The following is a 16,921-nucleotide window of genomic DNA, read 5'->3' as shown; positions in this document are numbered from 1 at the left end:
AAACTTCCTCCAGATGACAATGAATCATCTCGAGAGGGAAACTACTTCTGGGAAGGAAGAAGATTTCCACAGAACATGGCAGTAAAAGTGTGTCTACAGTCAATAATATAACACGGCTCGTTCGTCATAGAGACGCCGAGGACCAGAATAATAACAGATACAGCACATTTACATCGTCAACACTCACTTCTGAATGTTTCAATTAAAATATTGCAACGCCAATCAAAAACACACCAGTTAATCCACAGCAAAACCTTCGACTGTGCTGGGAGTGTGGCGCACAGAGGTCAGCTTGGCCTTTGGTGCCAGGCGTCTGTGGGGTAAACATCTTATTACAGACTGAAGGGTGGTGTGTGTGTGTGCGTGTGTGTGTGTGTGTTTGGGGGCGGAAGGGGCACTTGATGTCTCTGTGGGCGGAAACATCACCTGGATGATTCCAGCACACGGAGACAGGACAGTATAAAGGCACACAGGTGGTGGTAAACAGGAGGAGGAGGACACACCTAAACTGTCTCACTGCATTGTGAACCAGAAAGGGAGACACGGCGAGAGAAGGTTCCAGCTGGATTTTGCAATTCGTCATTCAGTTGTTTTTTTGGGGGGATCAAACTGCTTTTACTTCAAATAACAGAGGTGAGTTTGGATCGAAGAAAGTCCACTTCTGTGTTAAAGCAATTCATTATCAGCTTGATCACAAATGGTCAGTGTGATGTCATAGTGTTAGTAGTTCAGACGTGATTCACTTGAAAAGAAATAGGAATAAATGAAAGGAAAGGGAGTGGCAAATACATTATAATTCCATGCCTTAGCTCATGAAGCTGGTATGTAACTCAGTGATGAAAGAAAGCATTTACTGAAAATAAGGCGTTATGGCTCATTAGAGATACAGTAATCTTCCTTTTAAATCAAAAGTACTTCTAAACCCCTGCTGTAGCTGGAATTACGTAACCATCACAAATCGCTTTTATAACGCATATTAGGAACACAGCTGTTCTTAACCGACTGTAGAATAAGCCTAACACAGTTGCGGCGATATAAAGGTAAGAATAATATAAGTAACATACGTAAGGTAATAAAGTCAAACATTCTTCATCTGTGACTCCTAACAGCAATTAATGCAGCAGAAGCAGCATTATACCTCACTATAGCTTTCAGTTGTTTCTACTATTGTTTTATTGTATTAAAGTAGGTATTGAGGTATGCATTTTAAATGCAGGAAGAAGGTGTTCAAGGTAAATTTAAATGTAGGAACAACAGTAGAGTCTCCAAGCTGTAAACCTGAAAGATCTTTATTGCAATGACTCAGGGCTGGTGCATATCGACTAGCAAAAGTTTGCCAACGAATAGCATTAAATGCTCATTCAAAAGGAAAATAACAAATGTATTACTGCATTGTCCTCACAAAGCATTGCGTTTACAGTGATTGTTAGAGTTTGATTGATTTATTACATTTAAACTGATCACTCTTGAGTTTGAAACTCACTGTCTCTGGGTCATTCTGGTTAAAGCTGTGTGTCCATTATTCTGTGGATTCCCATCAGGATGTTACTTTCTTCACATTGGCCATTTCCATTCCTAAACTAAGCTGTTTTCCAATGCAAAGTGATTGCATAACACTACCTTGTCAAACTTACAATCAAAATACTAATTACCTGAAATTATTTCAGCACATCGTTTGTATGGAAAACCTGCCGACCTAATGATAAGGTTTCCTTCCAAAAGGATTAAGGCTGGCAAACAAGCCACATGGGGTGATTATCAGGTTTCGTCTTGGCAGAATGACTGGATGTGAGCTTTGAGGATTGAAAACAAAAACATAAACTCCCTGCACTGATCGTTTTGTACTACTTCACACTCACTAACAAGCACACCGCGATCCAAATGGGTAGTTTGGATGACTTGGCAAGAACAGAGGACGTACTTGTTTGGAAACCTCTGCATGGCCAATGCTGCCAGTTACCATCCATCAAGCACCAGAGTTATGAGGAATCAGAGCTAGGATAAATTCAAAGATAGTTATGCCGGTGAACAGCTGCCTGTGCCCAAATTATTTTAATGCCACGTTTATTTCTGCAAGATTGAGAGCAATAGCAAACAAAGCTGATCCTTGAGCTTGATACGCTTCAGTTAATTTGGAAGCATTTTGCTCTTCATCGGGAGCTTTTTTGTTCCTTGTTAACTTTCAGGTCTTTACTGTGCTGCTGCATCCACCCATGATTATAGCCTTTCGGGCTCAGAGGAGCTTGGAACATATGTGGCTGTACATGCAGAATCCAGAGTGAGAGTCAGTGAAGTAACCATGGGAAGAGGAGGGCAGCATTTGGAGCAGGAGAACAAGAACACCATTCACGGTATCGAGGCAAATTATGAAATTATGCTCAAAATACCCCAAAATGAAATCACATAACAATGTTCCCCTCAGTTTACCTTTTTTTTGGTTAAATCATTACAAAACTGTAGCTTATACACCACTGACTGTTTAAATACATTATGTATCCTCCTGTACACCTCTACCTCCTGGCAGTGTCATCTTGACATTCTAGTGAATTCCAGTAGGCTATTTCCGTGTGATTGTCAGGTTGAGAAGGCCTTCAACTGGCTGGCTGGTTAAATGATAGAGACAGTCCTGAAATGCCATGTCAAGTCTGATAGTTATCAGCATTTTTTTTTTTGTCATTGTTAGAGCTGCAAAAGTTGAGTGAGGAAAGTAATGCTTCAAACAGCAGGTTGATGACTAATGTTGTACTCTGTACTTAGATGCTTGTTTTATTGTTTTATAGGTCGTGGGCTTGTAGAAAATGTCTGGTTTCGTGAACAGACATTTCCAGAACTATATGGTGGAGCGAAACAGACGCAGTACCAGACTGGTTACCAAAGACGGCCGCTGCAACATCGAATACGGGAACATAAAGTACAGCAATCACTTGTCCTTCCTGGCTGACTTCTGGACCACCTTTGTGGAGATCCGTTGGCGTTTCGTCCTCTTCCTCTTCATCGCCTCCTTCACCCTCAGCTGGTTTATATTTGGCCTGCTGTGGTACTGGATTGCACGCAGCAATGGAGACCTGACGTGGCAAGACCCCACTTCGGACCACACCCCGTGTGTTGATAACGTTGTGGGACTCACCACGGCGTTTCTTTACTCCCTTGAAACCCAGACAACCATCGGGTACGGTGGACGAGCACTCACCCCTCACTGCCCGGGCGCCGTTGCCCTTCTCATCATCCAGTCCCTCCTCGGAGCCATCATCAACTGCTTCATGTGTGGAGTCATCCTGTCCAAAATCTCTCTGCCCAAAAAGAGGGCAAAGACCATCTCGTTCAGTGACATGGCTGTCATCAGTCCCAAAAACGGCTCTCTTTCGCTGTCGATCAGAGTGGCGAACTTGCGCAAGACCCTGATGATTGGAAGCCAGGTCTACGGCAAACTGCTGAGGACAACAAACACGCCGGATGGGGAGACAATCATCATGGACCAGGTGAACATTGACTTCATGGTGGACGCCGGGAAGGACAACCTCTTCTTCGTGTGTCCTCTCACGCTCTACCACATCATCGACAAGAGCAGCCCCTTCTTCGAGATGGCGGTGGACACGCTCCACAAGCAAGTGTTTGAGTTGGTCGTCTTCCTCGACGGCACGGCGGAGTCCACCAGCTCCGCCTGCCAAGTCCGGACCTCCTTTATTCCCCAGGAGATCATGTGGGGCTACAACTTCTTGCCCATCATCTCAAGAAGCAAGGAGGGCAAGTACAGAGTGGATTTCTCCAACTTCTCCAAGGTGGCGCCGGTGGCCACGGCGCACTGCGCCTACTGCTTCCACAACATTAAGGGTCACCACCACCACTCCAGAGACGGGCGGGACAACCAGGGCTTCGATGTGATCGATATCAACGAGCCCCCCAGCGTCACGAAGATGTGAAGGAATGGGCGCGCTGCAGTGAGTGGCAGAAACTGCGAAATGGTAGAGGGTAATGCCTCTCACTGACGGACTTCTCAAGTCTCTAAAGGTCAAAGAGGTGCTGGAGTCGGGCGGGGTTACCTAATGCCAGACGCCGCATTGCTGAAGCATTTAAATATGAAGTAGAGAAAATCCACTTATTTGTTATTCTATTGTGTTTAACACAGATAAGAAAGCCGTCGGTGGGCCAGGACACTTATTGTGATGTATTTGTATGTAAAACCACACCTTCCACTGTCTGCTGACAAAAAAAGGAACCTGTTTTCAATAGTGAGGCCAGGTCAGGCAAGAGAGTGAGGCTGCAATACGACAACAGAAATAGAATGTTTTTTCACCAATGATTACACATGGATTGTACATATTCTTGCTTAAAATGAAGATGACTGCTTCTAATTTACCTGCCTTGCACATCAGGTTTACCGAGTATGAAGAGAAAAAAAAAATGAATCCGATGTATTGTTATTGATGTATTGCGTATAAATCTTAGTACTTGAAGGACCAGTTTTTTTCAGTTTTCAGGGCCACGGTTTTGTCACGGGTGGGAAAAAAGATAAAGGGGTTTTTCAATAATTCATGCTACTGTAGGCTGCTGTACACAAAGAGACACTTGGACTTGAACCATTAGAGCACCCTTAACTATTCAGACATTGAGGCACTAGCTAAGGGGTTGGGCTTGGGGGCCGCTCTATGCAAACAGTGGGCAGATGTAGTTGTGGTTTTCTCCTCGAGTGAAGACATTGTGAGAGAACAAAGCTCTCAAGAAACACTTATACACTTACTTTAAAAATATGCCTGCATGCAGCGCTGACTAGTATCACTTGTCTTTGTTAAGTCTTTTTTTTTGTATTTGATCTCAGGGGAAGAATACACTGAAATAAAGGCTATTTTTGCATAAAAAAATAAAATGTCTGTGTCCTTTTTTTATTTTTTTTAAATGTTCTACTGTACCTTACCAAGCCTGCATGTCAAATAAGGACTGTGATCAAAAAGGTCAAAGCAGTGTGATGACAGGTGCCCACCCCTATCGCGGCTTTTTCATCTATAAACAAAGTGAAGTTGTGACAGCAAACAGAAATCCAAACACAACCGAGTGGAAGTGTTTGGGAGATAAGAGGTGTTGCTTGCCGCACGTGAGTTTGCCTGCAGGTTCCAGACACGAAACCAGAATTCTCTGTTTCGAAGGAATAACTGCAGATGAACCTTTTCATAGGTTGGGTGGAGACTGATCTCCCTAATGAACCGCGTAGTAATAAGCAGGGCTCAGGCAAAACATTGTGAACATTATTGACAAATTATGTGAAATGACTAAACAGCATAAGGATGATACATGCCTCGCAGACATAGTCTAATGTGAAAAACCAATCCTCAACTGTCCCTTGATGGCCGTTGGCTGCGTCCGTGATGGATATTTTTGTCTAAGTGCAAACTAAGGGAGCGATTTGCAAGGCTGTCATTTAACGCAGACATGGGTACACACCGGTTGTTAAATGACCAACACCTATCATTTCAAGCTGTGTTCGCTGAAATACAGAGGAGACTTTCAAATTGACGTACACCAACTGGTGATTTTTGCACCTGCAATTCCCTCGCTCACAGCTTGTGACCCTGTATGATCTGCTGTTTCAAACACCGGAGAGATAGACAGAACTGAAACAGGTGTAAACACGGTTTATCATCGTTTTTTTTTTTGCGGTGACAAAATGGAACTTGTGATCGTCGTGGCGAGAAATGACAGCACAAAAAGAGAGCCCACAAAAACGGTGCATCTCCCCTCATTTTCCTTTCCCTTCCACCAGTATTTAATTGCATTCGGTTGCTGGTTTAACAGGTACTAATGCTAATCTTCATCATTGATATGCAGGAATCAAGGTGGGGGGAAATGAAGTGTTAAACAGCACCCGCAAACTACAGACTCCAGTGATGAAAAGGTTAAATTAGGTTTAGCAGTTAAAAGCAAATAAAAACAATCAAAACAAAAACTGAACTTTATAACCTCTGTGAAGGTATGATTGCTGTTGTATTAAGTAACTAATATCCCAGCAACTGTGTGTGTGTTCTCTTAACAGGACACGACATTTGATACCTTGTCATGGTTAGTTTGTGTACAAATGTGGTTATATTTCAATCAGATAACAAGCCTTTCAGGATTAAGTTCCCCAACTACAAACTGTAACAGCCACGTCCTCCTTTAAACGTGTGGATTTAGGTTGGAAAGCTACAAGTCATTGTCAGTAACAATATGTAGTGCGATATTGTTTTGTTAGAATTAATGCCTGCTTTGTTTTTTTTTTATCTTAATGCAGATAACAATGCAGGTGTAAATACTTCCAGCGAAACACAAAGAAATAATGTGTAATGAGCTGCCAGAACTGTGACGCAATGTGCAAGCCACCATTATAATTATACTACGTTTGTACATCTGGTTTCTCAAAAATAGCACAATAACAAAAAAAACAAAAAAACAAAAAATGCAATAACTGTGTTTTCATCTGGAGAGGCCACAGGCAGGCAAGGGAGGAGAACTGAAGAGGTAAAAACATTTATTTTGTCACATTTTCCTATACAAAAGCCCTTTTTCAAAAGGTATTACTTCATACATTGCAGGAATGACAATAATAATAATAATAATACATTGGTTAATTGCAAAATTATACACATATATATATATATATTTTATATCCAAAATACATTGCATATACGAAGTAGCACAGATCCCTTTTCATTGATAATGCTTGTGGAACATGGAAGTTAAGGGTACATTAGAATAATTTCTTTATGCTACAAATGATGAAAATGTTCCCTTTTTATTTGTTCTTTTAAAGCTATGAACTTTCAGGAGAAGCTGGTTGTGGGTATTAATACTGTGTTTGTATTGTTTTGCATAACATACCTGAAATTATTTAACGCACAGGAAAAGCAATCAATTCCAGGGCTATTTGGCATAAAAAGTGATTGACAATGGAAAAAGGTCCATCATAATCACATGTTGCATATGAAGTAAAGGAATCCCCGGCAGTTGGGTTTTGACTCAAGCAGGCATTTGTGGTTTTTTGGGAATACAAGACACTTAGGGTGTTACAACCGAATTTCAGAAATAATAACCATCACAAAATGTTAAAAATGTATTGCCCAAATGTACATATATATATATATATATATAAAAAAAAAATGCTTAAAATGCTGAACAAACTACTTAGCAGAAATGGACTTAAAAGGTTTGCATTTTTGACCGAGGTCAACTCGTATTAATTCTCTTGACTTTTTATACTGTGTCACATATGAAAATAACTCTGCATAATTTATACAGTAAGTTGCTTTAATGCCTAGTTGACTGATGCTTATAAAATAATAAAAAATAGGTCTGACAAACGCACAGCGTTTGCGAATCTGAGGATTTCTTTGTTTCATCTCGTCATACTTTATTGGTTTTTGTTCTCCGATAAACTACTTAGTCCCAAGTAATTTATTTTCAAGTGTCCATTTCAGTTACTCTAAAAAGGAATACTTTTTTCTTTTGCTATCAACAGCTTTGAACACCTGAAGATGGATATGTTTTTTTGATATGATGCTATGACATGGTGATGAAATTCGGACTTGAGATTCGTGTGCATTTTGCTGGACTTTAGATCAGTGAGAAACTAACATTCAAACACACATGCTGCTCTCAAACTGGGATCCAGCCCTGGTAAAATGCAACCTACTGTCTTATTAACATGACTTACTGCTAAGCCACTTCTCTGTGCTGACCTAGACAGTCCCGACTGGCCTACAAAGAACAAGGAGACACTGTGGCAGCCATTATTGACAGAGTGCACTTCAAAATCAAAAATTGTCAGATTTTCCGGTGAGCCACGGAGATGATGATTGCATATCTTGCCATTTGACAATGCAATGCTGTTTTGTCTTATAATGAAAAGAAAATATATGGTATAAAACAGCAGTTAAGGCACTGTGAGGGTAAGGTTTCTCATGGTGTAGTAAAACTGGATACACTGTCAGGCACTTTGGATGGAAAAAAACAACAACAACAACAAAACATCCAAACAAAATACAGTCTTATTGTGTATTTTTGCGTTGATGAGCTCATATCTACAAAAGAAAGGCACTTTCATGATTTGGATTCGGTGCAGCAAATAAAGGAAAATAAAAACATCTGACAAATTTTGATTTTGCTGCAGGGTGTCACCCCCGATTTTTTACGTGTGTTTTCACAACCCAGAAGACATTCACATTAATACTGACATGGTCGAGCAACATCTGGAAATAGCATGGCTGAAAGGCAACAACATGGCAAACATTTAACAGCCTAGTGTGTGGCCCCCTGAAAAACATCTGACCTGGGTTGAATTATTCTTGCAAATTGCTTCAATTACATCTTGAGCCTCCCCAGCACATTGGAGGCATGTTGCCCTATCTTGAACACGGCACACAACACACCAAAAAGCATTTTTTTTTTCTTTCGGTGGTTTTTACCAAGTTGACCCAGGCCAGCAAAACATACAGCGCGTCCTTCTCCGGGCGTTTTAACTCTTCTCTAGCCTTCCAGTTTGGAGGATAAATAAAATTGTGAATGGCATATTCCAGTTGCCAAATTTCATTCAGTGCTGAGAAAAAGTCTGACTCTTCGAGAGCTCCTTCTTGTCCAGCGAATTCCAGAAGCCTTTTCCGCGTGCACATAATGAGATGCAGGTGGACAGACGAGCAGACAGTGGGATGAGAAACCCCAACGAGACTGTAGACAAGCAGGAAAGGCAGATGCTTAAAGGTGTAATGTACATATTGTACTGAGGAGGATGTATTGAGACCCATAAATAATAGGCCCATGTCTGGTCCTGTAGCGTGGCGAGGAGGGAGTCGGAGTTGTTCTCCTGTCCTGCTTTGGTTAGGGGGAGGTTTTTGGAAAGGACACCCATAGGTGCAGCCATCAAGAGGATGGGGGAAGAAAAAAGGCACAGGCGTGGCCACAAAGCAAAAACAAATAGTTGCTAGTCTGGTAAAGGTAAGTAGTATTCCATTTTGGACCATCATATCCAGTTGTTTATAGATTCTTACAAATAAAAAACATAGAAAAAAATCTCCTTCAATTTTATCATCCTTCATTTTAAGGAGGTTTATTCAGAGGACAAGCGCCTCTATCGAGTCTTCATCCGTTCAGCGTCATTGGGAGTGCAGGTCAGCAATTGTGGATTTTCTTTTTGCGGGAAAAAGGGGAGGGTTTTTAGATGGCCAGTGGCTGGTCGGAGTGTGGAGTTTAGTAGTAACTACCCAGGTGGGATGGCACGTGGGTGTTAGGGTGGCGGGGGACGTTTGGGTTGGGGTAGATGCCTGCAGTGGGCGAGCTCCAGTATGGAGTGGTGGGTCCAAAGAAATTGGAGGAGGTGACGGGCATGGATGGAGGATGCGGGGACACAAAGTTGACCTTCTGCTGGTGGGCGTGGTAGGAAGGCACATAGGCCAGGTCCGAGGGGTACTTGTACATGGAGGACTCGGTGGGGTGCGGCTGCAGCGCCTGAGCGATGCCGTGGAAGTCGAATTTGTAGGCGTAGCGCTTGCCGTGCACCTTGGTCATGATGTTCTTGTCGTAGTAGTAGCGCAGCGCACGGCTCAGCTTGTCGTAGTTCATGTTGGGCTTGCTCTTGCGCTCGCCCCAGCGCCGCGCCACCTCGTCCGGGTCGGTCATCTTGAACTCGCCGTTGGTGCCCTCCCAGGTGATGCAGCCAGCATTGGCGCTGTCGGACAGAAGCTCCAGGAGGAACTGCCACAGTTGGATCTGACCTGAACCTGTTGGTGCACAGACACACACATACAAACAAGTGATCAATCTCAGCATCATCATTGGACAACCCATTATCTATCCAGCGAGTTCTGCATAAAAGGGACCTAAGTGTGCTACAACTCTTACCTGGATTGGCAAGGCGACTACTGGTGGGTCCCAGAATCTGGTAAGGATCTGTGGACAAGAGGAGAGCATTGTTGGTCTCCACGCTGTTTGTGTGGTGATATAACAGTATGTGAAACACACTTATTAGTACAGAGACAACAAAACAATTGCCACAAGCAGAGCGGCACAAAGGGAAGCTGCTATCCATGCTGACATATTGGCTTTAAGCTCACAAAAGAAACCAGGTCAGCCATTACCTGGCTGAGGTCTAGGCTGCTCAGTGGACTTGGTCACATTCTGAGTGACCACTGGCGACCCTGCAGAGAGAGAGACACACACAATCAGTGGAAGACAACAGAGACAGAGCGAGAGACATGACAAGTAGGGTGGCTATAGATAACCAGGCTACACACATTGAAGGCCAAAGCAAATAAGGCAGTAGTTGGCGAATGGACTGACTTCTAACAGTTTCTGCTCTGACAACAGCAGCTGTAATCGTTAGAAGTCCGTCCTACACGTCAAGACTCTGTGGATGTTGGTGCTGCCCCTAGTCTGATGGAGTCTTAGGTTGAAAAAAGCATTTGCAAATAACCTGTAAAAACACCTTTAACCTATTATGTGATTTCGAAATCGCAGCTTGAACATTATAAATAGGATTCATTGCTCTTTGTGCACAGCAATATTCTGTATTTTCTTGTAGGGCAATACAAGAAAATAGTAATTGTGTCTGATACTGTTGTGAGTATTGAACATAGAAATGTGTTTGTTTCTCCATTGCCTTCTTTGTTCATAGTCTATATACACATACAACATGCTAATGAAAATGCCAAGGACTCTAGATAATAGCAGTTTGTACTTAGCACATCAGAGTTTCTATAGTTTTGAATGAAGCGTTGAACCTCATGCAAGACTATAGAAAGAAATGTAAGATATTTTGTGTATATGTCTTCGAGTTTAAACAAATATGTTGTTTCAGAAATTGCGTTGCCAGATGATAACGTTCAGCACACAGGGTGACAGCCATGCATACTTACTAGAATTGTCATGTCAAAAGTGTGTAATCATTCTTGTGTCCTCACCTTTGCCACTGTGCATGTTGTTTGACCATCCTGTCCGCCGTACAGCATCATATGAAGGGTCTGACATAAAGGGGGAAAGAATAGAAGACACGGTTTGAGTACTTGGGAAAATCCATTTTGTTTAAAGAGGGTGGGCAATACACCTGTAGCTGTTTTCCTCCCTGAATTCTGTAGTCAAATTGAGATCTCTAAATGTCCCTGTGTCTATGTGACTACAGTTAGCCGCGGCCTATCAAAGGACTGCGACTGTCGCAGCAAAAACAGGGAGACCAGTCACCAAGTGGCATCGATAAATCTATCAAAACACGGCTCTCAATGCTCCTCACAGGATATCTGGATGTGGTAATGTGGTTTTGTTTGGCTCGCTGTGATCATTTAAACACAGTAGATGGCACAATCTTCAACAGAGCACAGTTGGTGGAGCAGCTTGCAACACCCAGACCACAAATAAAAGGACTGATGCAAAATAACGAACAACAGCAGACACACACACACACACACACACACACACACACACACACACACACACACGTAGACAATGCCTACACATGATATTCACTCTCACCCCTCTTCCCACACAAGCGGCTTTTTTTTTTTTACAAAAACCTTGACAAACAGCCAAACTGGCCCGGTTTGCAGGAGCTCTACCTTCTGTGTGTCTGCCGTTCAAACCAGTGTGAAGCTGGCCAGCCTCCAGTAACAATCAATCACCCTGACGCAAGCAGATAAAATGGAGGATGTATCCTTTCACCTGGCAACGTTACAAAAAACACCCCCCCGTTCGCCCGCAGCACACCTGGCCAAGGACCCTGGATGGTTTGTATTATTGCAGGCTAAAACAGTTCAATCGGCGGCCAGAATACAGGTGAATATAACACGTATTGTAGCTAGATATGGTTTACACTGTTTTTTGTGTGTGCAACATGCTATTCACAGTGTTATCGTGATCTGCAAATCTTTTTGTCAGCAGTTTCTCCCAGAGGGCAGAGTAGCGGCGATGACAGTGCTTGTTGCTGGGATAAGCCAGCTGTTAGAAGGTCAAGAGGCAATCCCATTTCCCATCAGCCCAGGCAGATTTTTAGAGAAGGGGCGTTATTGACAATCAAAGTTGGTGGTTTGAATCCTTGCTATATATTTTTTTATTATTATTGCAATTGCTACAACACTATTGCTGAAGTGCTCGCTTTGTCAAAACTCTACACAAATACCAAAAACATACACAAAATATATATATATATATAAAAAGTCTTCCATTACTGGTATATTTGCATCACAGCTTAACCCATGGACACCAAATAAAAAGCTCCTGTGCCAACTGATGTGCTTAGTATCTATCTATCTATCTATCTATCTATCTATCTATCTATCTATCTATCTATCTATCTATCTATCTATCTATCTATCTCTATCACAGTAATGTAAGTAATTCACTGGGTACGTTTCATGCTGATATCTATTACTAGTATTATATTATTTTACCCTCTTATTCCATTAACTGAAGATGACAGTGGACATTGTCACTGTATTCTAAAACATAGTAGGCTAAATTTCAATTAAAAGTCCTCTGACTTCATTATGGGGAGCAAACCTGAATCCTATGTATTGTGTCCAAGCGCTGATTGCTAAGTCATCTAATTAGTTACAAGTGTTTTCACATGTGCATTCTGGGTGCCGGTGATCAATAAATGGGTGTGCCCTTTCACTGGCATCCTTTAGCAAACCAAACACACAGGCATTTCGTTTTGAGTGGCATGCACTTATAGTTTAGCAGTACCAGTTTTTCTGTCTTCGCAAATGCAAAAACATAACAGAGAAGGAGAGTGTGCAAGACTCAAACCTGCTGCAACTATAGGAGTGCAAATATGAAGCGTAGCTCAAGAGCATGGGGTCCTCATCTCAAACATTAGATTAGCATTGTGTTTTTACCCTGTATGCATCAGGAATTATCAACCTGAATCATTTGAATATGTTTTGACATTTCTCGTGTGTGTGTGTGTGTGTGTGTGTGTGTTTGCCTGCGTAGGTGCCGGACATGAATATTTATGTGTTTGCAAATTGTTCTCAACCGTGCTGCAGTCAAATAACTCACATGCTGATAAGTTGGCAATCATGTAAGAAAAGGTACTGTAATCAGCATAATATACATCCCTGTCTTCATCTAAACTTTATAGATCTGAGTTATGTTAATTATTTGAAAAGCCCATCAATTTGGTTTTAAAGATTTAAAGATTTATCATAAAAGCGGTGTGGTTTTCAGCATTAATGTGTCGGAAATGAATTAACGTCCTCACACGATTTAGATCTGTGTCTCATCTCGACTCATAACTTCATCCAGCCGCACCAGAGGGGCGTCTAGTGACATCAACACCACGTTCATCATCAGCTCCCACCAGCATTGCCATCTCCAAACACAGTACCACAGTGCCCCCCTGTGGTTCAGGACAAATTCACATCTAGCGACCATAAAAAAAAGACAATGTTTGTGCCACATAAGTGTTTCATTGTTCTACTAACTTCAGAATCTTCCAATGAAAATGCAAAAACACTTCAAATCCACTTATGTGTCTTATGCTAGTTCCAAAGGATGTTTTGTTGCCTTGTTTTCCCTTTCCTTACGAGGAGAATACCCACCAATGGGAAGACTTCCTGCTGCTCACGGACCTCTTGGTCTCTTTGCTAATTTCTGACTTTTCAACTTTTAACCCCTGGCTTTGGAGCAAAAAGAGCCCATTTCTGACGACTAAGACTCACCATGCCTGAAAACCGGGATATTCAAAGCGTCAAAGTGGTGGGGTTAAAACACAAGGATGGGGGGAAATGAATGATATGCACACCCAATAAAGCAAAAGAAAAGTGCATACATTAAGATATGATCAAAAGAATGAAAGAAAGGAGTGATAGAGAGAAAGACAAAAAAAAGGAGGGAGAAGAGGGACAAATAACAAGCGGGCTGCCGTGGCTCAGCGGGGCTGTCAGGTTCAATCTGGTGTGGGCCGGCAGGATAGCCAAGGAGCAGCGACTGGGGGAGAGTCCTGGGAGACTTGCGTTTCCTGCCTGCCTCGCCTGCAGACAACCTCTCTTTGTTTTACTGGCCCTTTTTTCCCCTCTGCTCACCGCCAGCCCCCCCTCTCCATCGACTCTCCACCACCCCGAAAAAAAAACACAACGGGGCTACCTCCATACGTGCAGAGAGGGGTTACAAACAGAGACGGCGGGGGGAGAAGCAGAGACGAATGAAGGAACGATACAGAGAGAGAGAGAAGGTGAGGGCATCACAGAAAGAGAGACATTATTGAGATGCAGAAAGATGAGGATGGACAGAATGGTGCACGAACAGGCTTGCAGTAGAAACATAATAAAAGTCAGACGAAAGACAACTTTGGAATTTGAAAAGAAAACAATGGCAGCGAAACCCAGCTGGCATTGGCTGGAGGAGATGCCCGGCAATGTGGGCTCATCCACAGCCTTTAGATTCCCTCGGTGTTGTTGTTGGCAGCGAATCGACTTTCCCTTTTTTATTAGCATTTTAAGCAAGAATGGAGACAATTCAAGGTTTTCAGAATAGTAAAAAAAAAAAAAAAAAAAAAAAGGTACTCCGTTGTGGGCCTATTTGGAGTGAGTGAATGGTAGGGAAGTGGAAATGCGGAAGAGGCAGCAGAATGTAAAATGTACAAAGCCCAAAGTGGTCGGGGGTACTCAGGGCGGGACGGCCACGCAAACACGGACCCTAATGTGCACACACAGAGCCGCCTCTCTCCCCCACCACCTCCTTCATTTTTCCAGGCCTCGCTCTGACTGTGACTTGAGCCAGTTTCCACTCTGGTCTGGGGTGTGGTGCACGCTCCTGGGAGACATTGACTGCAGGACCAGTTAGTCAAAACAAGGCCCGAGCACTAGACAGAGAGGGAGGGAGAGAGAGAGAGAGAGAGAGAGAGAGAGAGAGAGAGAGAGAGAGAGAGGCAAGGGTGGAAGAGAAAGAACAACTAAGTGGAGAGGGGGCAAGATAGACGGAGAAAGAGAGGAGAGGGAGGGAGGGAGTTGAGTCGTGGACTGTTTTTAACCTGGAGTCTGAGCCAGGGAGAGAGAGACCCAGACAGGGCAAACCTTTTCTTTGTAATACCAGTAATACAGGTGCTTTAAAAAGCCATCTGGGTGAGGAAGGAGCCACGAGAGGAGGATGACCGTGAAGGAGTTAGACACAGCGAGTGCAGTGGGTGCAACCGAAGAGAGGAGCATCGACGGGAAAAAATCAGGGCAACAAGCTATCTGCGATGTTATTAATATTATTATTTTAATCGTTTCTTTCATTTTCGAAAAATGCGAACGGGGAGCAATTGAAAGTCACAAATGCACATAATGGCGCACTTCAAGCCATATTGCCACTGTGACTTGGCAGCAAAATAAATACAGTCACAGAGGTGAATCATCATGTTTCCTCAGCAGAGAATACGAGTGCCCTTGTTGCGAATTATAACATTCCAAAATTTCAAAGCAGCAACAAAGACAGAAGCTAAAAATCCAAAAAACAAAAAGGTACGAAGATGGTATCATACGCAAACATTAACACCAAGATAATACCACAAACAATTCACATAGAGGAGCCAATCCCCCCCTCCCACACACACACACACACACTCACGCCTAACCACAGGCAGAAAGTAGACATAGACTTTACACACCGAGAGCAACACACACCCTTTCAGAGCTGCTGCATTCCATGTTTTATATGCTCTCTTTTATTCATAACATTGCATTTTACACCACAGAGTCTGGAGCAGATTACGGGTTGTCTCCTGCTGCATGCCCGTGCTTACTCTACCCCAAAGAGCCCGTACGGTATTTGACTGGTCTTGAAGGGCAATATGAACTTGAACATCTGGCAATGCTGATCCGAGAACATTTGGACTTCTTTTATTGTTGATTCACAACCCCCCCGCCCAACTCTCTTTCACTTCATTTTGCATCAAAGTAACATTTTGTGATATTTAATGTGGGTTTCAAGCTTCTTCTTTTTTCCAGTTTATGCTAAAACATAATTTTCTCTCTTTGTCAAAACACTCGCACACAAATAACTACATACATTATCTCTTTCAAAAGCTAACACTCTTCCTTAAATGGTAATTTTGTATGATAATTTGACACACAAAAACATCAAATAAATAGCTGATGTGCTGAGTATAAAAAAAAAAAACGATTATCTAGAGCCTTTGGCACTTTTGCAGCGTGCTGAAAATAAAGACTCTGAACCCAGATGCAATGTGTTTATTCTCAAGACTCATTCAAGACACAATTAAATTAACTAAACATGCCGTGAACATTGTTACTGTATTGTACTGAAAATAAAATACAGTGTATTTCAATTACAGCTCAGCGCTGATTTCTAAGACATCTAATTGGTTACAGGTCTTTTCACAGTGGTTGATAATTGAGTGCAGTATTTGAATGGCATGCTAGCAAACAAAACAGGCTTTTCGTTATGAATGAAGCATACAATGTGCTTATTGTTCAGCATACCTGGTCAATAGAGGTCTCAGTTTTTGTGTTTAATACATTGCATTCATTTAGGATGAATACAAATATACAAAAGATTCATTTTTAGTCGGGTGGGTTTCAATTTGAAAAACACGGACACAAGCCGTGGATTTTGGCTGCGATCACGGGATGCAAGGAGAGGCACAGTCGGTGTTACAGGAGCCCATAATAGCAGTCACCTCTTGTGAAAGGGAAATGCTGTTGATGGGAGTGACCGCGTAGTCTTGCCAGTCCAAATACCTGGCGCTGAGAACCAGGAAGACCGGGGTCGGGGGGTGACCGAGCAGAATCTTATCTGGCCTGCCCACTGGTCTCGTGGTATTGAAGCCGGGGCGAGAACAAGTACGCGGCCTGCTAACGCTCACCACTGGGGCAGATAGGAAGAGGCAGAGGGCATTCTCCAACACTTATCAGACGTAGTGTTTCCTCTCCTCCTGCCTTGATAGGGCCCCTCATCCTGTGTGCAAGGC

General features: G+C 42.8%; 2 protein-coding genes across 8 annotated transcripts in view; one reads left to right on the top strand and one right to left on the bottom strand.

Annotated features, from left to right (window-relative positions):
* The first annotated feature begins 493 nt into the window (after nt 1-493).
* On the top strand, nt 494-4,729 carry LOC311020072 (ATP-sensitive inward rectifier potassium channel 1-like). Its single transcript, XM_084019875.1, has 2 exons — nt 494-633; nt 2,781-4,729. Exon 2 carries the CDS (start codon nt 2,799-2,801, stop codon nt 3,918-3,920), a length of 1,122 nt encoding a protein of 373 aa, XP_083876001.1. The 5' UTR covers nt 494-633; nt 2,781-2,798; the 3' UTR covers nt 3,921-4,729.
* Nucleotides 4,730-6,482: 1,753 nt separating this feature from the next.
* The window catches only part of fli1 (Fli-1 proto-oncogene, ETS transcription factor), a 31,789-nt gene continuing 21,350 nt past the window's right edge, over nt 6,483-16,921 (bottom strand). For all 7 annotated transcript variants that reach the window (XM_084020404.1, XM_084020406.1, XM_084020403.1 and 4 more), the window contains 4 exons: nt 10,920-10,979; nt 10,098-10,157; nt 9,862-9,909; nt 6,483-9,740 (listed from right to left, as the gene is read on the bottom strand). In XM_084020404.1, coding sequence (XP_083876530.1) covers nt 9,211-9,740; nt 9,862-9,909; nt 10,098-10,157; nt 10,920-10,979 — 698 coding nt within the window. In that variant the 3' untranslated portion in view covers nt 6,483-9,210. The remainder of the gene's footprint in view (nt 9,741-9,861; nt 9,910-10,097; nt 10,158-10,919; nt 10,980-16,921) is intronic.

Source organism: Eutrigla gurnardus (assembly GCF_963514095.1).
Source record: "Eutrigla gurnardus genome assembly, chromosome: 10".
Lineage (NCBI taxonomy): Eukaryota > Metazoa > Chordata > Actinopteri > Perciformes > Triglidae > Eutrigla > Eutrigla gurnardus.
Note: the sequence above shows the minus strand (reverse complement) of the source record. Positions and strands in the feature narration are given on the sequence as shown.

What these genes read in the sequence shown, in the direction of transcription:
- LOC311020072 (XM_084019875.1), top strand. Translation starts at nt 2,799, where the DNA reads ATGTCTGGTTTCGTGAACAGACATTTCCAGAACTATATGGTGGAGCGA.